Source organism: Ictalurus furcatus, chromosome 17 (genome assembly GCF_023375685.1).
Source record: "Ictalurus furcatus strain D&B chromosome 17, Billie_1.0, whole genome shotgun sequence".
Taxonomy (NCBI): Eukaryota; Metazoa; Chordata; class Actinopteri; order Siluriformes; family Ictaluridae; genus Ictalurus; species Ictalurus furcatus.
In genome coordinates, this window is record NC_071271.1 from 17422575 (window position 1) to 17447215 (window position 24641).

At 41.3% G+C, this 24641-nt stretch overlaps 1 protein-coding gene across 4 annotated transcripts in view; it reads right to left on the reverse strand.

Annotated features, from left to right (window-relative positions):
• myo1cb (myosin Ic, paralog b) overlaps positions 1 to 21633 on the reverse strand; it is a 56595-nt gene extending 34962 nt beyond the window's left edge. Inside the window, exons 1-2 of one of the 4 annotated variants that reach the window (XM_053646474.1) lie at positions 21438 to 21633; positions 21172 to 21315 (exon numbers count right to left, since the gene is read on the reverse strand). In XM_053646474.1, the coding sequence (XP_053502449.1) occupies positions 21172 to 21264 (93 nt within the window). In that variant the 5' untranslated portion in view covers positions 21265 to 21315; positions 21438 to 21633. Of the gene's footprint in view, positions 1 to 5364; positions 5671 to 5752; positions 8254 to 16932; positions 17428 to 21171; positions 21316 to 21437 lie in introns of those variants that run through there. The other 3 variants (XM_053646477.1, XM_053646478.1, XM_053646476.1) reach the window with 3 other exon arrangements.
• Between the last annotated feature and the right edge of the window lie 3008 nt (positions 21634 to 24641).

Genomic DNA, 24641 nt, shown 5'->3' on the forward strand with positions numbered 1-24641 from the left:
GTAGTGACTAAATTATTAGCTTGTGTATAAACTATTGCATATATACACTTTAAGGCAGAGAGGCAGCTGTAAATATAAGGGGCGTGTCAGTCTGTGTGGCTTAGTGGTTAGCAGGTATGCCTCGCACCTCCAGGGTTGGGGGTTTGAATCCCGCCTTTGCCCTGTGTGTGTGGAGTTTGCATGTTCTCCCCGTGCTTCTCTGGGTACTCCGCTTTCTTCCCCTAGCCCAAAGACCTGCGTTGGCATTTCCAAATTGTCTGTAGTGTGTGAATGGGTGAGAGATTGTGCGCTGCAATGGGTTGACACCCTGTCCAGGAGGTCCCCTGCCTTGTGCCCTGAGTCCCCTGAAACCCTGTGTAGTACAAGCTGTGTTATGGAAAATGGATGGATGGATGTATGACCGTCACTGAATCTACAGTCTGGGCTAGAAAGAAATCAGCCTCAGCTTCGCTTCTTCATAGCACTCTGTATAAGACCACTGGCGGTACGGTTGCGCTCGTTTCCACACAAGTCCAAAATAATCCATTTTAAGATATTTGTTAACAGCAAATAATCTGATGTGAAGGCCAGAAATGAGATTCTTTTGAAATCTTTGTAAGACAGCAGGACTTTGCCCAGTTATTTAAACCAGACCCTCCTGGCCATATTCATTAAAAGTATAATCAGTTATTTTGATGGAACTTTGCTCTGCAGTGCACCTAAAGTCTTAGCGCCAAGTTTGATCCATTTTATGGCACAGTTCAATAAAGAAGTCTGTTTGATTTACAGCCATAAAAGGCAAGATCTGTTTGATAGACTCTGACACAAACAGGATATAAAGATAAATAAGATGCAGACAGAGGATACGTGAATGAAGAAAATGGCCTGAACTGAAATATCTCCTGTGCAATGCAAATCATTGACAAAGCTGAACAATGATCAATCAGTGTGCACACACAGAGAGAGAGAGAGAGAATAAATGGAGGAATGCCAGGAGAACTGATCATAAATCATGCATTATCAAATTTTTCATCAATCGAATTCTACCTTGTGGAGACCACATTAAAGGGGCACACTGTTGTTTCTCCGTTCTTACCCTGCACAACACAGTAAAACCAAATTGTGTGTTTATAAGCAACAGGTGGATTATCCTATCTTTATGAGCTACTCCCACTGACGTGTGCATTACAGTGGCTTCGTCATTTTATCCCTACACCCACTCCTAACCTTAACCTGAGTAAACAAAGTGACATCATTTACCTATTTTCTTTCTTTTCTTTTTTTAAAAAAAATAATAAGCTGCATCTTTTCTTTATAGGGACCAGTGAAAAGTTTCCATTCCTACGTTCCAATCAAGGAGGACATTTGATTCACAAACAGATAATTACACGCCCAAACACAAACACTGGTTTTATCATCCTCATCTAAATGGTATGCTTACTCTTACCCGTAACCCTAATCCTGTTTTAACCTCTGTAACCGAAGGGAAATCTTTTGGCTGCTATAGTTTTGCAAATAAAATCTGCATCTTCTGTATTAAAAAATAAAGCACACCCTCTCCCCAACACACATACACACACGCCATAATCAAGGTCACCTCCATTGCCCTCTTCAGTAGAATATTGCCATCTAATGGACAAAACAATCCAATAATTACAAATCAAACCAATAATGAGTGAACACTTTCTTGCTTCTAACATTTTTATTCTGCCAAAGATGTAGAGCAACATTGTCACTCAATCAGTCAATGTCAAGGTGTTTCTGAGCCTCAGCTATTTCAGCTATATGTTGTAATAAATCCTCCCTTGCCCCCCCCTCTATCTATCTCTCTCTCTCTCTCTCTCTCTCTCTCTCTGAAGCAGAGCCCCCACCTGTAGGAATCTATGTAATGTTTTCCAGACGGTGTGAGTTTCTGTTTCTTTCACTAGTAATGTAAGCATTAGAAAAAAGTGCAGGGAGGAATCAGATCTCAAAAATCAGCTAAATCAGATCTCACGGCAGCACAGAGACAATACTCAACCACCTCCCTACGTTTACTTATCTACACACACCCCAATGCAACACATGTTCAAACATTACCCTGGGTACAGGTTTATGATGTGTTGTACGTCCATCTTTTTTTTTTTTTGCCCATTATCACAGTTGTCAATGGCACAGAATAAACAAACAGACATTGTCTAGAAGGCAGCCTCTTATTGGTGCTCGTGTCTTTATTCAATGCTCACTGGTCATATCTCTTTCACTGATGAGCCGCTCCTGCCCTTTGAGCACCTGCCACAAAGCTACCTAACAGTACTTGGATACGGGACAAAGCCCAAACAAGCTTATTGCCAAGGTCTGTCTAAAGATAGGATAAGTAAACAGAAAAAGGAGTGTCACATAAAACCCTGACCTGTCTCTCTGTGCCTCCTGCTCTTAAATACGGCTTAGTGCCAGTGACGTGGACTAGACTGTCTGGGCGATGAGAAGATCTTCAGCACTGAGACTATCCTGGGCCACGTCTCCACAGGCAGAATGAACACTCACATGTCTCCTGAGAACAGTCACATGGTGCAACATCTGTGGGAAATCACAAACCGGAACTTTGTCCCCCCTCATCCTCACTCTATTTTAAACTCACACTCTCCTGCTCACTTCTGCCGCTCATAGCTCACTTCCTGTCTTACTAGCTCATTTATCCCAAAAGCATCTCACTGCCTGCCTCCTCCTCTTCCCCTTCCTCCTCCTCCCTCCTTCTGAAGCCTTCTTGGCCTGCAGCAAAAAAGATAAAACTGCTATTTCAAATAGCACCACCGTAGTACTTTTACTACACACGTAGCACTACACAGGTTATGTCTCAACCAGCTCCCTAGTTCAGTAGTCAGGGCACTGATCAGGGAGGTGGCCATTTTAAGGGCTGTCTCAATCGCAAAATCCTTCCAGAGCAGTGGAAGGTTCACTCCCTAAAAGATCCCACAATGCACCACAATAACCAGGGAGAATCAGTGCTCAATATGATCCCTTACCGGAAATGATGTCATGTTTTCTGAAGCCTTTCAGCTAAAAGGGGGGGGGGTTAACGATTACTTATGTTAGCGATTTTTAACTTTACTTGACATTCTATATATGTATAGATTGTATATTACATCATATATATATATATATATATATATATATATATATATATATATATATATATATATATATATATATATATATACGGTTTGTTTGAGTCTAATGATTTAAGTGTTATGATTTTTTTTAACCACTATCTAGCCTACGATTCTGCTTGAAGTATCATGACAGAAATGAATGCAATTAAGCTAACAAATTTATGACATATGTAAATATTTTTACGTTTTTAATTTTTGGTGATGTTTTACAACACAAGTATGTAATCTTGTTGCTGGAAATTGAGTTATCAGTGTTCCAATGTATAGTGAGCCGGCACTGAAAGCCCCCTAAAGGGATTCTTCCTACAGTGCCAGCTGTATATTGGGAGCCTGTTATACCCATTATACACGTTAAGCCATTAGAGAATCCGTTGCTGGAGTTCATGTTGTCTGGGTTTGTCGTCTCAGCTCACCAACGGGCGGAGATCCTGATCTCCACAGGTAACTTTGGTCTAGGTAGCGTGGCCAAATTTGTGTGTGAAGGTGATCTATGTGAAAGCAGACTCTAGCTTTGATTTACAAAGTTTTTTTGGAGACGGCCAACGTGATGGCCAAATCCACGGGGCTGTTCACCATGTACTACAAGGTGGAGCCAGAGGCCAACAGTGCGGTCTCCATACCTGCAGAGCTCAAACCAGAGGTCAATGTAGCGACCTCCAGAGCTCCAGCCTGAGACCAACGTGGTGGCCTCACCTCCAGAGCTCCAGCCCGAGAACAACGAAGTGAGACCAAGCTCCAGTTTGAGGCCGACAATGAGGCCTCCCAAGTCCTGCTCCTACTAGAGGCCGACAACATGGCCTCCCAAGTCCTGCTCCTACTAGAGGCCGACAACATGGCCTCCCAAGTCCTGTTCACACCAGAGGCCAACGACAAGGCCTCCCATGAGAGCCTTATCTCCCTGCAGTTCTCACCTGGTTTCCCACTGAAGCTAAGCAGGGTTGAGCCTGGCCAGTACCTGGATGGGAGACCTCCTGGGTAAAATTAAGGTTGCTGCTGGAAGGAGTATTATTGAAACCAGCAGGGAGTGTTCACCCTGTGGTATGTCAGTATAGTGACAGGGACACTAGGAGCCCACTCCAATGCTACAGACAATGTCTGCCTTGGGTCATGAGCGGATATTTTGCACGAGGGGCAGGACCGCTGGGAGGGAGTGTTTGTGGGCACGACAGCACACTTTTGGGTTGACATGACTGTTTTCTTTGCCATGTGTGATTGGTTTTGGTTTCTCTCCTATCTCCACCCCTGTTTTGTGATTGGTTGTTTCCCTTGTGTATCATCATTGTCATTCCTTATGTGAATACTTTTTTTATTCATCGTATTGCACTCTTGAAAGAGCCTGCATTGATGCATGACAGTGATCATAATCAAACTTTTATTCATTCAACCATCTTCAGTAACTGCTTTATACTGGACAGAGTCATGTTGGGCCCAGAGCCTATACTGGGAAAACACTGGCTATGTGGTGGAAATACACCTGGATGGAATGTCAGTCCATCACAGGGCAATTTATCTTAGATACCGGAGAACCTTGAGGAAAGCCACACAGGCACAGGGAGAATATGTCAAACTCCACAGACAGTAACCCAAGCTCAGGACTGAACTGGGAACCCGTTCAACCTGATTAATTAGGATTATACATAAATGCTTTTTGACATTCCAAAATCTCAGTATCAGATATTTCTGCTGAGAAATAAACACTAACTACAGTAGACCTAGCTTTTTTTTGTTTTGTTTTTTTTTTAATAAGGGATGGATTGTTACATTTTAAAATCAGCCAGTGGCCATACAGAGGGAAAAAAAATATGCTGCTCATTTATATAATCACAAACTGAATTAAAACCAAATTCTTTAGAGATCCCCACCCCTAGAAACATGCTTTGCATAGACAGAATGGCAAAAATTCAACATGAGATGCCAAAGTTTGGTAACCATTAACCAAACTAATATGCAAAAGTAAAAACAAAAAAAAAAACCCCTGATCAATATGAAGATGGAGTGCAAATGATTAAGCTCTGCGGCAGACATGCAAACTCTTTCCAGCTCATGACAACCATCTGCAACCCGTGCAGCACCAAATGGACCTACTTTTTTCAGTGCTACATAAAACTTATTTTAACCCTGCACTGGCCTCATGTATTGGAAACTCATCTCCTCACGTTACGATAAAGCGGAGAGAGGCTCTAATTCAGATGCTGCATAGCAGGAAAATCTATAGCGTGGAATTAACACTTACACTGTACATTGGTGTCCAGCTATTAATGCTCCACTGGGGATTTTGCCGTGTAGGGTGAAAATATTCGCTCTCTATAGATTACACATCTCCTTCTTTCCTCCCTCTTTGTCTCCGCCTCTTTCCCTTCTTCTCCCTCCCGCCTCTTCTTTCTGAGCTATTTATACTGCAGCACCAAGACAAATCTATTTGTAGAAACCATTGCACAGATGACTGAGTGACAGAGTAAGAGCCAGGAAACAATTCTAGAGAGCTAAAAACTGCATACGCTTGCATTTTTCCTTAAAACCCCACAAGATTTATGGGAAGAAGTGAAGCAATACACAAGAGTCAGTCCTGAGGATGGTACAGCAGTGGTTTAACTGGCTGTAATTTGAAGCATGCGTCTCACCTCCGCTTTGTCCTGCTCCAGTGTAAATACACAATCCTACAGCAGAGAGTAGAACAATAATAAACTTGGGCTTCTCCCTCCTGGTGACGCACAGCTGACTGGCCTGTTGCTGCCACAGTCCAATCTCTCCTCTCTCTAACAATCTCTGAGAATTTGGTGTCAGGGCAAACTCCAGCTGAAAGAGTCTCTCTTTGTTTACTGATGTGTCACAGCCCTGGGCGAGAAAGTGTTAGAAAGCCACAAAGATCATGGACCAAAAAGGGCTGGGAAAAAGAATGACAGGGAGGAGGAGGTAAAATGGGAAGAGAAGAGATGGAACAGCAAGAGAGAAATTTTATGGCAGAGTAGATCAGAAGCTGAGGTAGGAGCAAGTCGGGACAGTATCGTTTTTGGCAAAAAAAAAAAAAAAAAGGTTTTGCAGCATATTCAATAAACTGTCTATTCAGAGGAAAAACTCCAGTCTCTTCATGCCCCAGGTTTAAAAAAGTGGAGAAAACACAGATATCGTTGCACCACCAACAATTAACGAATCAGAACTCTACTACTTACTTGTCAATCATGTTGCCTGTCAATTCAGGAAGTTATCATTTAGAGATATATAGACAGATATATGCAAAAGGAGGTGTAAAGAAAATAGGGACGTGCAAAAAAACTGCTAGCTGTGATGTCAATGTGTACCATATGGGTGGAAAACTGACAGCTGAGAAAGTGAGAAAAAGAGATGAGAGAATGCAACAAGTGATGAGAAGAGAGGAACTAAATTCTGCCCCACCCAGGGCTCGCACACTATGTGGTAATAGGTCAGGAAAAAGTCTTCAATCATCATTTCTCAATGTGAGCAGATAGATTTACACGAAACCCTCCCAGTTTCTGAAAATCATACCCATCACCTCAGGATTTTGCGAGTCATACCTTTCATAGCATGCTAATGCAAGTATGACGCTGAAGCAACACACTTCCCCTCTCGTCAAAATGCTCTGCGTGCACTGCTATGTTGGCTGGGGCAGGAAGAGATCTCTTCAAACCAGCCCATCAAATCATTAACTATTTTCAGTGTTTGAAAAGCCTGAATACACAATGCTCCCAACCAACACACTCACAGGGATGCACATCTCCAACAGTGCTAGTTTTTCCACTTACCTAGCACTTTGGCTTAACTGGCACTTCCTTACGTGTTCCATAAACATATGCACCATTCCTCCACATAAGCAGAGTTGGAATCTAGTGGGAGGAGGTACACTAGCCTGCAGATATAAACATACATCTCAGCTGCCAGTGGAGGGGGAGGGGACTGCAGACAGATGCAGAAAATGGGTAGGGTTAAGTTCAATCCATAATACCACATTTAAGGTGCAACAGTTAAAGAATAGTCAAATGGTCTAGCAATAAGCTCTTCTATGGTTGAAACAAAACATCCAGAAAAATGAACACATGGTCATGGAGAGTTTTTGTATTGCTGTTGTAAAAAGCTTTCCTTTTTCTCATCCTTCTTTTCGCTCGACATTTTGAGTTAGCTGCAGGTTCGTTCACAAGTCCTACGTCACTGGAGCTGCACTCGCTGGCACTGTATATTGATTGTGTCATTGACTATGCAAATGTGTCCCTTATGTAACCTAGATACAGTCTGTAATTGTGTAAAAATAGCCAGCTACTCTCACCACTTTCTAAACAAACTGCAAGAGTCTCCAAATGTTCTCATTATTTCAAACACAGTTTTCACAATACTATCCCATTTGGCAGTAATATAACGCCATATACCTCAATCAAAATGAATGCAACAAACTTGGTAAATTTGGACAAGATGGGACAGGTACAGGAACTCTTAACATTCCACTCATCCCCAGGGCCCTGTGCCCTACAGCCACTCCCTTCAGGCAGTGCTTTGCTCTGTGGGCATGGCACAGCCTGGCTATATCAGTCACATACCAGTTAGAAATCCCAGCCCTGGAAGTTAGAGGGCCGCTTGACTGGAATTGGTGTGGCCTCGATCTCCTCCTCCCAGTGCTTAGAATATTCACAGAGCCTTATAAGGGCAGGTCATGCTGTTTGGAGCGGGGCAGGGGGTTCCCACAAGAGTTCCAGTGCTGGTCCAAGTTAATGCTGAGCAGATAGAGCAGCTACTTTCAGCTAAATAATTTACACCAAAAAAAGGCCTCTCAAGAGAGGATCTGCGACAGAAGCCAAACTTTTTAGAAAGCTGGAGTCAAAGAACTACAGCCAGATTGTTGCGTATGTTTATCATCTCTGCTACAGTATCTTTTGGGTCCAAAGTGGGTGGACTCAGATGAAACAGCAACTGCAATGTTCTCTGCAGGCTTTACTGTTCATAGTTTAAACTGGCGTTTAGATGCTAGATGTTTAAGACCGGCTTAGAGATCTGTCTTTACAGATCTGCAACAACTGGGCTGCATTTTCAAACACAGCATGTTATGCTGCTTACATAGTAAGATAAATTGCTTTATTAGTTGTCTTTAGTTAAATGGTTTGGTGAGCTTGCTGCACATGCAAATGAAGACGAATTCTTAAGACAACTGCTTGATTCATCTTCAGTAACTGCTTTATCCTAGTCAGAGTCATGGTGGATCCAGAGACTATCCCAGGAACAAGCCTATTCCAAAGCAAGGAACACACCTTGAATGAAATGCCAGTCCATTGCCACACACACACACCCTCTCATTCATACCTTGGGGAAATTTAGAGTCACCAATCATCCTATTGGCATGTTTCTGGGAAGTGGGAGGAAGTCATAGAACCCAGTGGAAACCCAAACATACACTGGAAGAACATGAGAAACTAGACAGACAGTAACCCGAGCTCAAGCTGCAATGCTACCTATCAAACACTAAGTGTCGCAAAATCCATCCATCTATCCATCCATCTTCCATACCGTTTATCCTACACAGGGTTGGGGGGAGCCTGGACACCCAGGACAGGCTCACACACATTCACACACTATGGACAATTTGGAAATGCCAATTAGCCTACAACGCATGTCTTTAGACTGGGGGAGGAAACCGGAGTACCCGGAGGAAACCGGAGTGCCCCCTGTGTGTTAGGAAATACGCAAGGTCAAGGCAAAGGTAAGCGCTAGTCAGGCAACCTCGACAATGTATACTGTATACAATTTGTAAATGTGAGCCTGATCTTAAAGCTTTATAATTAGACTAAATATTCAGACCGTTTGCATCTGTGCCACTGAGGAATAGGTCGAGTGATTCCTATTGCAAACCATGGGAACATTTAATTCCATGAAATACTAACAGACAAAAACAGGGATTATCTTTGACAATAGAATGCATTGAAGGTCTGACACACAAGTCATATTACAACAACGATGGTATGTCAGCATTACAACATTTCCTTAGCCACAACAGCCAAACCATAGTCAAGGGGAGAAGTGAATACAATATATCTGCAGAGAGCTCTGACAACGGCTATTATTACTCCACACAGCTGCATGTCAGTGGTGGGTCATTTGGAATTACTCCCAGTTGGTTAGCAGACAGACAGAGCTTATGAAATCATGACAATCATCATGCCCTGCCATTCCACACATTGCATCCATAAATACGGGATACCAGCGTTCCTATGGGTGAGGAGGAAATATTCTGGTAGATATGATGAGCATCTGCTCCATTCTCTAAGCTTCTCACAAAAATATTACATTCACAATTGCTTTGCAATACAACCCTTAAATGTTAACATGATAATCTTGTGAGACATGACCATAAACTAGGAGGCCAGCACAAGCACTACAGTGAGGTCCTATAGGCATCCTGACAGGAACATACAAAGCTAAACATGCCAGAACTCCGCTGTGCACATACCACCATTATCTGGGTACTGATATCATTTCAATCAGTTTGCATGCAATAGCATTCCTGAAACTCACATTTTCCCCTTTATTTTATCAGACATTTCAAATGTAAAAGGCCTAAATCTTACATTATATAGTCTTTCTTTCTTATCCTGCACCCCTATCATTCATAACATATCATCAATATGTTATGGGTTGATCAGCAATTTCAAGAAACGCCACAAACTCTGTAGCACAAGATCATAACAGGATCATAACAGGCTACATCAAACAGGTTCAGCAGGGTTTCTCTTAAAAAAAAAAAGGAAAAGAAAGAAAGTATTTTCTCTCTGAAAATGAGCTCAGGTATAACTTGAGCAACTTCATATAAAGTACTTAATCATCATCCATCCATCCATCTTCTATACTGCTTATCCTTTTCAGGGTCACAGGGAAACCTGGAGCCTATCCCAGGGAGTATCGAGCACGAGGCGGGGTACACCCTGGACAGGGTGGCAATCCATCGCAGGGCACAATCACATACACATTCACACACCCATTCATACACTACGGACACTCTAGACCTACCATGCACGTCTTTGGACTGGGGGAGGAAACCAGAGTACCCGGAGGAAACCCCCGCAGCACGGGGAGAACATGCAAACTCCGCACACACAGGGAAGCAGCGGGAATCAAACCCCCGATGTGAGGCGAACATGCTAACCACTAAGCCACCGTGTGCCCCACTTAATAATCATACTTAACTAAATATAAAGTAATGAAACATTAGTGCGAAATGACTCGGGTAAAAATAACCCACAAGAAAATTACTTGAGTAAACGTTGAAGATCCGCTTTTTCCTCACTGTTTACTATGATACATGATTAAAAGCTTTCTCTTTTTTACAAACTCTGGGATTGGCACCCTGTCCAGGGTGTACCCCGCCTCGTGCCCGATGCTCCCTGGGATAGGCTTCAGGTTTCCCCGTGACCCTGAAAAGGATTAAGCGGTATAGAAGATGGATGGATGGATGGACGGACAAACTCTGGGGCAAAAAAAAAAAAGTCAAGTATGTGCTAACCTATCTCAGTGAAATGGGGAGGGTGCTAATATCTGGCAGCTACCTACTTTAGTAAAAGTTTCACTGAGTGAAGCAATGTTCGTGCTTGCCGGATGTTTTTGTTGATTTCTGCAGATGGCAAGTTGGAGATTAAATAGTTATACACACTTCAGTTCAATTCAGAGCTTCCCTACTGAAACATCCAGCTCGGTCTGACCAACTAGCAGCTGTGCAAACACACTCTGAACTGGTTAAACTGGTACCATCTTGGGCAGCTGGTAAGTGCTTGTAGAAATGAAACAGTTTTTAAATAACTGCTATATTGTGAAACATTGTTCTTTCACTGTTCAAAAAAAAAAAACCACAACAGTAAGACATTTTTAAAATATAAGACAAGTAATAGTGAAACTGGAAATTAACATACCAGTTTGACCAACTTGACCTGTGTTTGGCAGATTGTCAAATTTTTCAGCATGGTTAGCTTTCACTTGCTACCCTGACAGGATTTCTGCAAGACTTTTTAAGCTATAAATGGATAGGTATTTAAATGTGAGTACGTTGAAAAAAAATTATTCAGTAACTGATTACATGTTCAACCTTCAACACTGCAGGCCTTTGCTAGATTATGGGTAGTGGTGAGCTGGCTAATTAGTTCGGGAGGTAAAGAAGTTCATTTGTCATCTTATAACAATGTTTGCCTAACATTCTAGAAAACTAGCTAAAACTTGTTCAAATATAGGCAGGTATACACTCAGCATCCACTTTACTAGGAACACCTGTACATTCATGCAGTTACCTAATCAGCCAATCAGGTGGCAGCAGCGCAATGCAAAAAAAAATAATAATAATAATCATTCAGATACAGGTCAAGTCCTTCAGTTAATATTCACATCAAAGATCAGAATGAAGAAAAAACGTGTGACGTTAACAGTGAAATGGATGTTTGAACCAGATGGGCTGGTTGAGATTTTCATAAACTGCTGATCTCCTGGGATTTTCACACACAACAGTCTCTAGAGTAAAAAAAAAAAAAAAAAAACACAGTAAAAAACACTGGGCGAGCGACAGTTCTGTGGGTGGAAATGCCTTGTTGATGAAAGAGGTCAGAGGAAAATAGGCAGATTGGTTCGAGCTGCCAGGAAGGATATAGTAACTCAAATAATCACTCTTTACAACCGTGGTGAGCAGAAAAGCATCTCAGCATGCACAACACATCAAACTATGAGGTGGATGAGCTACACCTGCAGAAGACCACATCAGTTTCCACTCCTGTCAGCTGAGAACAAGAATCTGAGGCCATCATGAACACACACTCACTCAAACTGGACAGTTGAAAATTAGGGGGCAAAAAAAAAATCAATCACCTGGTCATTTTCCAGTCTTCAGCTGTCCAGTTTTAAGACCTGAAGCTCTTGACCTGTATCTGCATGATTTATTTGTTTTTAAATTGTGCTGCCACATTATTGGCTGATTAGATAGCTGCATAAATGTGCACTTGTACAGGTGTTCCTAATAAAGCGGACAGTGACTGTATAATCACATTTTTCCCCCTCACATCACACTTCCTGTGTTCCAAGCCACACCAAGTGGCTTATCGGAGCGGTAGAATAAACCTGGTTAATTTTTAACACAGAATTGGGATGTGTGAGCCTGAGCATGTGTGCAAGAGATAGTGTTTTTCCAGACAATCATGTGTTTGCAAAGCAGCTTTGATGCAATAAAAACCAGCTTCATGAACATTACTTCTAAATGGGATGCATGTAAATACTGTATTCATATCCATGCATAAAGCCAAGCAGAAACACATGCACACAGTCTCAACAATACATTTACTACATTTACTAGGTGTTCTATGTGGTTGTACTGCATACCGGGTATTTCTGTGTGTCTGCTGTCAATACAGAAACGTCTACCACATACCACCAGGTCACCAGGATGAGGACGAAATAACAGGAGGGAGACCGATTCTCTACTACACTAACCTACCTTCCGTATCATCCGTGTGGCGTTGATGAGCTGAAACACAGTGACTCCAAGTTAATGGCTCAATAATAATTCATTACACTACACCACTAGTGATATATTGTCAAATAAGGTTCTGGTGAAGCTAAGGATAGATATCGGTCCTTCCAGGATTTCATAATCTCCAGGTCTCCGCAATATTCAGAGGAGCTTGCAATTTTTCAAAATTAGCATAGATTTTCCACAGATTTGGGCCAACACCCATCATGTGACGTCATCGCAATGCGCATTCAAAGCCCTCTTCGATTAATGTGCGTCGAACATGAGTACATCTAAAAGGCCTCATTTACTAACAAACATCACTGAGGAAGGCCGTGCAAAACAATTTTTGCAATTGCAAGTTCACAAATTCAAGGGGCTTTCTAACAGTTTTCTGCAAGAAAAAAAAAAAGAAGAAAAAAAAAAACACCATTAAAAAAAAAAAATTAAATTCAGCAGCAAAATCTAGCATTTTTGGCTGCAACAATCACAAAAAAAACCTCCACGAAATCCTGTATGGACCAGATATGTACTAAGTAATATTCTTCCAAAGTGAAAAGGAGACCACACATACTTTTTTCATGACAGGAAATTATTATTTTTGTCATTAGGATGCAGTCTTCGCTTTGATAGCTTTTATCATTTCAGGAAAAACAAAAATGTTAAAGTAGCCTCATAAAGTAGGCGCTTAACACTTGATGTTCTCATGATACTCATTATATATCATGAGATTTAGTTTCGCTAAATGACCACTAGGGATGGGCGATATGGACTCACAATATTTTCTGGTATTTATTGCGATAACGATATCAGTGACTATATAAATATAGTACCATTCACCACTGTTTTTTGCTACAAGTGATAGCTGTGATCTTGAGAGCCTCAGAAACACAAACATTGATCTAAATGTAAAACTGATTTTCTGTAACCAAACCAGTTCCAGATTGTAAAGATAGCTCCTCGTTTAGCGATAAACTCCTCCTCAGCTTCACGTCTGCCTTCCGCCGTACATGTTTTCGCTCTGCACGTGAGCTGCGAATGGGTCGCAGACCGTCGCACACAAACACGTCATCAACTAGGCTTTATTGTTATTATCGTGGGAAGACTAATTCTTATTGTGGGGAGAATTTCTACCGGTATATCGCAAACGATAAGATATCACCCATCCCTAATGAGCACAGACTCATGAGCAAAAGCATATTGGAACAAAGTTGAAATTCTTTTCTATTAAGAAAAGACAATGCTACTGTGCTTGTTTGAATAACAATGGAGTTGGCTGTAAAAAAATATATGACTCCAACGACTTTTTCAGATAACACTGTCACATTTCCCACATTAACTAGTCTCTAGCAAGTATTTCCTGCTCCCGGTCCTTCATCTCCTTCGACAGCTCTGTCCGTTCTTGTCCGTCATTACATGTGATGTAATGTGTTAGAGGATTAAATATCAACTTGCGCCACAGGATTAATCGGCACAGTTTGTGCGTGTTCATGTGTGTGTGTGTGTGCGCGTGTATGTGTGTGCGCATGCACGCCCTGAGAGTGTACCAGGATCTTAAGCCTTCAGGAACTGCCAAGTCAGCACATTTGACTTCTATATGCAGGTAAATTTGAATGCACGTGTAAGCTATGAAAGCTGCCACTTAAAAAAAAAAAACAAATGAGGCAAGACCAAGCTCACAGACAATTATGGAGAATTCAACAAGAACCAGGTTAACGGATCCAAGAGCTGTGAAGTGGCAATTAAAGCTGTAGTGCCTATATTTTTTCTTCCTGATATGGAACTGAATTAAATCCAAGGGCGGTGCGCTTCAGCGCTGAGAAACTTTGAGTGGAAAAGCCACAGCTAAATCGAGAGAAGCTGCAGACCCAACAATGACCTAATGACGTGCCAAGACTTTTACTTATTCCCCTTACACCAGAGTCCATATACTGAGTTTTCTCTTTCTAAGGGTTGCTCATTCTGTGTGTTTCTCTCCCTCCCCCACTCTTTCAGTTTAGAACACAGATTTCAAATTGCGTGCGTTTACCCAGGAAACGTCCACGGTCCATTGCCCTTTCTGTTCTTCTGAAAACCAAGACATCAAACTGTAAGTCATGAGAACCACTACACCCTCTGTACTTCAGCTATTACAAATGAATAACCTCAAGACACGGGAATTCTGGTAAGTGTTGGCAGAGCTAAACTTAAAGAGTTTGTGAAGTGTAAAAACCCTTCCTTGGCAGGGCTTTGGGCCAGACCTTGGTACTTCCTGCACTGTGGGTTTTTGAAGTAGGTGTATCCCCTCCTCTCTCCAGGGCCAGCAATACGTTGACAGCTGACTCTAGAGGACAAGATTTCCTCCACAATCCGTGTCACTGGTCCTTGCCCTGAATGCGCCTCATCACTTGTCTCAATTAAGTTGGGAAACTCTGACTCACAACAGATACATTTTGTAAACATCTGATGATCACCAAGTGATTAGAAGATAACCATACAGACTACACAAGAAGTTCAGCACTTGAGACACCATTAGCCGAGTATGTCTGGCACTGAGCACAGGTTCCTGCTGCTAGAGAACACAGTTTTCTGCTGACACAGCGCTCTGAGATGGGAGGTTCCATGGACAGCTGGAAAAAACATTAGGCCCAAAGTCCTGCTGCTCTTCAAAAAAAAAAAAAAAGAGCAAGGAGTCTCAGTCCAAGAACCGATCCCACAGAATGGAAAGCATGTTAAATAGTTATAGTTTACATGCCTGGTCTAGCAGCTTTGCTATGGAAAAGTATACCAATATGAAATCAATATTTTCAGCTCCAGTGCAAATATTGAATGACATCACCACCCTGAGGCAGTGACAGTTCGTACGTTCACACATACAGCGATTTTATCTCTGCAAGTTGCCAGTCGCTGTACTATGAAGACGCCAGTAGACATTCCTACTCCTGGTTGCCATAGTAACATCTATCAGTGAGTGGTGCAACTAGAATTCCACTTTTGACAACAAACTAGCTTTCTTGCCGTAGAGAGTGATTGGATATAAAAATTCACCTGTGTGTATATATATATGCATCATATCATAAGAGATGAAGAAGCAGCGGCGTGTGCTCTTTGCCATTGCAGCCATCTATCTGTAGCGAAAGCTCAAGCGCCAGACTGACATAAATACTGACATGTTATGGATACGTCTACAGAGCTGGCTAAAAAAAATAGGAAGATCAAATCGAGGAAGAATTGAACTAAATGCCTGATATGACTGATAGCCTGCATGAATCTACAGTCTAGGGTAGAAAGAAATCAGCCCCAGCCTTGCGTCATCATCATACCATCCTTGTGTATGTTTGTGTGTATGCTGTTGCACTTGGTTCCACAAAAAAAAAAAAAAAAAAACCTTGTTAACAGCAAATAATCCGACGTGAACGTCAAAAATAAAACCTCATACTGATTGTATTTCTATCTTTGAAAGGGTGGGAGGGTTATTACTGCTTATTAACTCACAAACCTGGACTTAGCGCCAAAGAACTGAACCAACATGTCTGATTTGTTCATGCAACACCGACAGCAGAATGTCCGCCAACATATTGCTCAACACCTCTTTTCTTTTTCTTTGTGAAATCTGCCTCCCCCCATCCCACCTCTCTAAAACTTGACAGATGGCAGCAATGAAAGCTTGTGAGAGGACACTCAAGGACATGACCTACTTTTAACCTTCTCCAACTCTCAGCATAATGACAAGCCACATCCTATTTCTCGGGCAGTGAAAACAATGTGTAAGGAAAACTCACACCTCTGAGACTGTCTGTAATACAAGCCTGATGATTGCAGGAGGATCAGGGGATGGATCATCTCAGGGGCTGAGGGAGTACACGTGGGGCTGGGAGGTACCAGCTTCTCTACTACCCACTGGTGTGCATTTTTTTTTCTTCTCTTTTTCCATAGCAGATTTCTAAGTGTAAGTGTTGTCACACGCAATCTCTGACTAAATAAACGACCTAAGAAACTGAACGACACCACGTGCACTTAGTCTCACGACTCATGCACGTGTTAAAAACTTACAAAACCCGGTCGAGCTGCGCGCACGCGCGCTGTTTTAAACTAAACAGGCAGATTTCTCTGGTTTAAACAAGCGCACGCTTATGGATAATTACAGCCTAACGTTCAAGGTCGAGCAATGTTTAAATATATATATATATATATATATTTCTGTAAACTAACAGCGTGTCAAACCGAATGAAATTTCTCTCACACAAGACACTCAGGATTAAGTTATTTACTTGAAGGTTTTGGTGTTTGTTTGTTTGGATGTTTATGCTTTAAGCTCAAGTAAAGCTTTTGAGGTTCTCTTACCTTAAACTCAAAGCCGGAATCGTTCGTTAAAGCGTTTCTCCAGAGTCAGGGTCACTTTATAACATTGTTTTCATTCAAGAGAAGTTCAAACGCGTGAAGAAGAAAATGATGTGAATTTCCGTTAACGGTGTCGGTGCTGTTTCTTCTTCTTCTTCTTCTTCTTCTTCTTCTTCTTCTTCTCTGTAGCGTTTTAAAAGGTTTAAGCTCTAACCTGGGTTTACTCCGAATGTAGACTGTCAGACATATGTTAGCGATTTTCTCTTTTAACGCTAAAGCCAGAGCAGACGGTCAGGGTTCTGGTCCAGTGCTCATTCAGTGTGAAGAAAAGGAAATGAGAAGCCGCTCCTTAACCTGAGTGAGCTGTAGTGGAGAAACGAGCTGAGCTTTGAATGGAGAAATGTTATGAGATAAATAGACCGGCTACCCCACCCCTTCAACTTCACACCTAAGCGACAGGAAGTTCACACAGCCAAACCCACGACTAAAGTGTATACGTGTGTGTGTGTGTGTGTGTGTGTGTGTGTGTATGTATGTATAGTCAGCTTCTGGGCGAACGTAATATACCTAAACCCCAGTGACGCTAAATTCCTAAGCTTTTAGGTTACCTGCTTATGAAGAGTCGTTTGTTTTTAGCATAGCATGCTTTTATAGATATAAGTCTAGTAGTTTTTACTGTAGTAGCGTATGTAGTCAAAGCTAAAAATGTCCGTAAAATGAACAGGTGAAAAGGTATTGAGCGTTGAAGGCTTTGTTTAGTGTAAATAAATGATTTTTCCCCTTTCTTTTGAGTACATAGAGGAGATGAAAGACTTGACCTAGTCTAGGCGTTGCTTCTGCAGTAAATTTGATTTACCCTGCCATCTAGTGATGATCAGTGGTATTGCATCTAAGTCGTACATTCATAAAACACACTGTACATAAATCGTGAACATGGCGCATACAGGCTACTGTAGGTGTTAGGGTGTTTATTATAGAGGGTAGATTTGATGAAGTAAGATGCTTTCATACAGTGGACGTGTGAGAAAGACACATAAATTGCATTTTTCCAATACCTGTACAACAGGCCATACCAGTTCTTAACTGCTGACATGCCTCAGGTTTTACCCCCTTATTACATATTCATTAACTGTATGTCCCCCCCCCCCCATACACACAACTGTAATTGTACAAGTCACATTCTGTAAGCTCATTCATTCATCTATCCATCCATTTTCTGTACCTTTATGATACACCGTGTCACCGTGAGCCTGGAGCGTATCCCGGGGGACTCAGGGCACAAGGCAGGTGCCAATCCATGAAGCATGGGGAGAACATGTGAACTCCACGTAGACAGGGCGGAGGCGGGATTCGAACCTCCAACCCTGGAGGCGCGAGGCAAATGTGCTAACCACTAAGCCATTGCATTCATTCATAGATACAGTCATTCATTAACATTACTCATCCTCAGTAACTGCTTAATCCTGGTCATAATCATGGTGGATCTGAAGACTACTATCCCAGTAACACAGGGTGTGAGGTGTGAATGCACCCTGGATTGGATGCCAGTCCATCACAGAGCACCATACACACACACACACACACACACACACACACACACACACATTCACAGTCATTTACACCAAGGACATTTTAGTGTAGCCAGTCCACCAACTGGCATGTTTTTGGTAGGTGGGAGAAAACTGGAGAACCCAGAAAAAACCCACATGGATACATGGAGAACATGTAAAACACTGTACAGACAATACTCCAAGCTCAAGATCAAACCAGAGAGCCTGAAGCTATGAGGCAGCGATGCTGAGCACCCATACCGCCCCATAATAATCAGCATATCTGCTAAATTACTTATAGGACACATATGAACTGCATATATCATTCCAAACTGGCTTAAGAATGAAAGGTGAAAGTTATTTGCCACTTATCAGTGGGTTTAAATTATGATACTTCTTTATTCATTATCCATTGTTTTGTTCTGGTCAGGGCTGTGGTGTTCTGGAACCTATCCTGGGAACACTGAGCATGAGGCGGGAATGTACCCTGGATGGGACTATAATACTATGAATAGACTATTTATTCGCTGTGTATTCCCTTGCCAGATAAGTACACAGTGGTACCTGCAGTTCAGAGTTCTCATATTGTGCACAGAGTTGTATATATTTGCTTTTGTCTATTAGGCACCTTCACAGGGTAAATTGTCGACTGACAAGTTCTGCATAGCAACAGATGGGCTACAGATGAGAATCATTTTATAGCTACAAAGTGACATATAATGTATGTTTATCTGAAAAAAAGGCCAGTGAGTATAGCTGCAAATTGTATCTAATAAATATAATATACTATCTAATAGTATAATATACTTATTGCATAGGCTGTGTTAGTAAAAGCACTAAAGTCCCAACACCTGCATATGCATAAAGTACATGCATGAAGCTTTCTTTTATTATCAGTAGTAGTAGTAGAAGGAGGATTATTATTATTATTATTATTATTATTATTATTATTATTATTTGCTGCTTCACTGTCATACTATGTAACTTAATCCTCCTCCTAAACATTAAAACAAATAACTGTTGCATTGGTGACCTCAGATGCTCTAAAGTCCATGCTGGGTGATTAATCCAGTGAGTAAGAGCCATATTAACTGCCTTACTCAGGCTCATTCGGCAGCTTCGAATAGGAGAGCCAAACAAGGAGGAAAGGTTGTATCCTGTTGACAAGGCAAAGTTGGACAGACAGGCAGTACTTCAGGGTGTGTACCTGTCTCCTGTCACCGGTTCGAGTGTAAATGGACATTACAGCAATTGTTCCAGTCTTGATAGCTCAATAATAGCTCAAAAAGTAGATTACCTTCTTTCTTAAGCCGATGCCATACACACACACACACACACACACACACACACACACACACATACACACACACAGGTTGATGTGACCTTAGAGGAATTTCGGGAAAAGCATTCAGCTCCAGAATGTCTGTTTACACAAAATATAATCTCAGCTATGTTGCATTCCAGATACCACTACATGTAAATGAATAATTAATGAGACCTTTGATTATTGTGTTCACCTTGATGCTACAGTAATATACTTGCTGCCTCACCTAATGCTGCAAACTGTATAATAACTATATAAATATACATTATATAATAAAGCAACTATATACACAATCTATAGAAAAGTATATCATGATTTTCCCCCCATTTTCACTTGTCTACTGTTTTGATCTTTTCAAAATGTTTCTCAGATGTTTTTTCCCCCCCTTATCAGTCAAATTAATCTTATCTTACATGCATTTTATTTATAAATCCACAATGCCACCAAACCCCAGAAACAATTTCATTACCAATAATTGAAGAATCTAGTCATTTTAATTGACATCGTACATTTAAAACAATAGGAGAAAGTAGGACTGGGTGCTAATATCAAAATTCATCGTCTGGTTTATTTAGAAATTATGACGTTAATACAAAATGTTAGGTACAGTAGGTGAGGGACAAAAAATCTTAATGTGCATTTCAACACATTTTTCCAGCTACATTAGTGTAGGAAAATTCAGCGAGAAGGGAATTCAGCCTTGAGTAAGCTGAATAATACATATACAAAATATAAACATATAAAAATTATTAGGTTTGCTTTAAATATTTTGTTGCACAGATTGTATTTTTCTAATTACATGAACAACTGGCAACCCAGTTTTCAGAAATCTTACTGCCTCATTGCTAACATATTCTAATACCAAACGCTTTTCTAAAGTGAGTTTGAGGTCAGATTGAACACATGAAAGACAAAGATGTTCATTACAGCACATGCATGATTGAATTATGGCAATGAATGTACTCTTTTGTTAATGTCTTGAAGATTGTATACAGGGAGCTGGGTGAACAGGTGATAGGTTATAATTGATATCCCAGACGTCAGAAATTAAACTCTAGTCCCTGATGTGGAAAATTCTAGTGTTGTTCATATTGATTACCACAGGAGCAGAGCAAGAGCAAGCACATCAACAACAACCTAGTTGAATACCTTGTCTGGTATTATCAAACTCCTTTATATGTGTACACACACACACACACACACACACACACACACACACACACACACACACACATATATATATATATATATATATATATATATATATATATATATATATATATATATATATATATATATATATATATATATATATATATATATATATATATATATGAGTCTTTAAAAGAAATAACATAATGCTTCTACCTTGGCGCAGCAGTTACAGTAGCTCTCTCCATTCTTCCCAGGAGACAGGATGATCTCTCCCGTTGGAACCAGCTGAATCTTCAGCTCCATCATGCTGTCTGTCTCTGTGTGTAACTCTCCGTCACACACGCCACTGATACTCCTCTGTGGATGCAGGAGATTGTGGTAAACAGAGTACAAAACTCTTTTCTAAAGCCAGCTTCGTTAACTTCATACAGTGTAGAAGTGAAAGCAAATGTGAGAGAGATACAGTGTTGTAGGGTCACCTGGAGCAGTGAGAGAGCTACTGAGAACTTCCTCTATATAAGGCGAGGCGAGCGATATGGTGGGATGTCCGAGACTCTTTCCGAAGCCAGCCCTGCAATATAATTAATGTTCCTGCTGGCTGAGCTGCTTTGGACACCGTAGGTTTGCCGCCAGGGCTTCCTCCAGGCTCCAGCATCCTGTCCTCAACATTCCCAGATTAAACACCAGAGGAAGGCACTTTGTTTCCCTTATATACTGTGCAGCTTTTTAAACCTATATGTGTGGGGGAGTTTTTTGTTATGGAATGCAATTATTTTTTGCAGTCTGGGACAGAACCCATTAGCTCAAAGACATTATTTGTTTTTGAGTTATTGAGGTTTGGATTCAATTTGTTCAATTAAAGGGATCAGTCAAACAAACAAATAAATAAATATAACTCGATAATAACTATGATAACTTTGATAATGGAGACTGTTTTCCTTCAAGTAGCTAAATGTAAAAAAAAATTAAAATGACAGACCCCCTGCTTCACGGAGGACTCCAAACCAATTCTGAGAAAAATCGGTATACAGAATGTTGCTTTCGCTCATGACAACCGGTTACTGTTTTAAGGCAACGGGAAGAAGGAAAGGATAGGTAGATAAGATATTGTGGTCAAGAACTTTTGTGACAGTGGGGTGTAAATGTTTTCAAATAAACATCCCTGCTGACCTCCAACCTGACTCTGGCAGGCTATTGACACAGACATTCCTGTTTGTTCCTGAGCAACATGTCACACCCAGCACAAGCGATTAGCCTCCTCTTATTATATTCATCCAAACATTGATAAATTATACATACTGTGACGTCTAGAGAATTTGAAACCCCAGTTAGTGTCTTATGACATATCAGTAGAGACTTTCCATTAAATAAATAGCTAAATCCATCTATCTATCCATCCATACAGCCATCCATTTACTGTACCGCTTATCTTACACAGGGTCGTGGGGGAGCCTGGAGCCTGGTCCAGGGAACGTGGGGCACAAGGCAGGGGACACCCTGGATGAGGTGCCAATCCATAGCAGTGCACAATCACACACACAGTCATTCACACACTACGGACAATTTTGAAATGCTAATCAGCCTACAATCCATGACTTTGGAGGAAACCGGAGTACATGAAGGAAACCCCCAAAACAGAGGGAGAACATGCAAGCCCTGTGCGTCCAGGCAGAGGCAGGATCTGAACCCCCATCCCTGGAGGTGCGGGGCAAATGAACTAACCACTAAGCCACAAAATATAATAGATATTATATTTGAAAAATAATCTAACAGATGCACTGGAAAGACGTTGTATCCTAAAACTTTTTGAGTTGGAGTTAGAATGCATTCAAAATGTTTATGAAAATAGGGGAGTAAGTGCTGGAATATCAAATAGTTAGGTCCATGTTTGTGTCTGTGTGTGTGGGGGGGGGGTGTTGTGCATGGTGGTACCTATTATTGTCAGCAATAGGTGTGTCAGTAAAATATAACCACATTAAAAGAGGAAATGACAGACACACATCCTATGACCTGTGACATAGCTGAGACATTCATGATTCCTGGGCATCAACAGGAAACAGCAGCTATGGTGGCCCTCAGTGCCAGAGAAAGACTTGACAGAAATACCGATAATGTCAGTATGATATTTAATACGCAATGTTTGAAAAAAGACACGTTACAACTTTTGATTTCTTTTATTGGATCAGGTTGGAAGCTGGGGCTCTGTTCATTCATACACTCATACGATACGTAACTTCATTTAATCAGCTCATACTTATGAAGTTATGAATAGAAGTACTGACTGTTCAGCAGCTGATCTAGGGATTTCAGTTTCTCAAGGCAACATTTTTTAATAGTTCTCGCAAGTGAAACGGAAGACCAAAAAAATCCCATCTGTTGAAATGACAGGTCACACGTCAAAGACAGCGTATCTTTTGCAGGAAACAGCGTAGTGGGTGTGCTTCCTGCCCTTTCCCCTCCCACTCTTTTTCCTTTCACATGCCTAATCCAACCACACACACTGATATCACATCAAGCAATCCTTCCTTCTAAAAGTCAGGGCAGCTTTTACATAACACAGATATTAAATTATTCTGCAACTGCAAAAAAAAACAATCCCACATAAGATAACCAGGGGGCGCAGTGGCTTTATGGTTAGCATGTTTGCCTCGCACCTCCAGGGTTAGGGGTTCGATTACCGCCTCCACCCTGTGTGTGCAGAGTTTGCAAGTTCTGACCCATGCTTCAGGGGTTTCCTCTGAGTACTCTGCTTTCCTTCCCCACTTTACAGACATGTGCCGATTGGCATTTCCAAATCATCCGTAGTGTTCGAATGTGTGTGTGATGGGTTGGCACCCCGTCCAGGGTGTCCCTCACCTTGTGCGCCAAGTCGCCTGGGATAGGCTCCAGTCTCCCTGCGTCCCTGTGTAGGATAAGCAGTACAGAAAATGGATGGATGGATGGATAAGATAACCACATCAGTTTGCTGTACCTCATTTTCCCCTTCTACATCATCATTTCTTTCAGTTAGGCCCCAATTGTGACAAATTTCTCTTCCTGTTTGTTTCCCAGAAATAAAAATAACATAGTACATTTAGCCATAAATAGCATTCTACAGTGCTGTGAAAAAGTATTAGCCCCAGCCGGATTTCTTCTGATTTTGTGTATATCTCATACTAAATGGTTTTAGATCTACACATGAAATACAACATAAAACAAAGGCAACCTGTGCAAACACACAATACAGTTTTTATTAATTATTTTTTATTGAAGAAAAAAAAAGTTATCCAACGCCTATCACCAATGTGAAAAACTAATTGCCCCCTTAAAATTAAAATCTGGTTGTGCCACCTTTAGTAGCAATAAGTGCACCTAAACACTTCTGATAACTGGAGATCAGTCTTTCACTTACTTCTAAGACTGGGATTTACTCCTATGCTTTGGATCGTTGTCTTGCTGCATAATCCAGTTGCGCTTGAGTTTCAACGTAAGGAATGAAGACCCGACATTCTCCTGGATTCATGTTTCCCTCAATTTGTGAGTTGCCCAGGCCATGAAGCAGTAAAGCATCCCCACACCATCACACTTCCACCACCATGCTTGACCATCAGTGTGATGTTCTATCTGTGGAGTTCTGTTTTTAGTTTATGGTAGATGTAATGGGACTCCTGTCTTCCAAACAGTCCCACTTTCGACTCATCAGT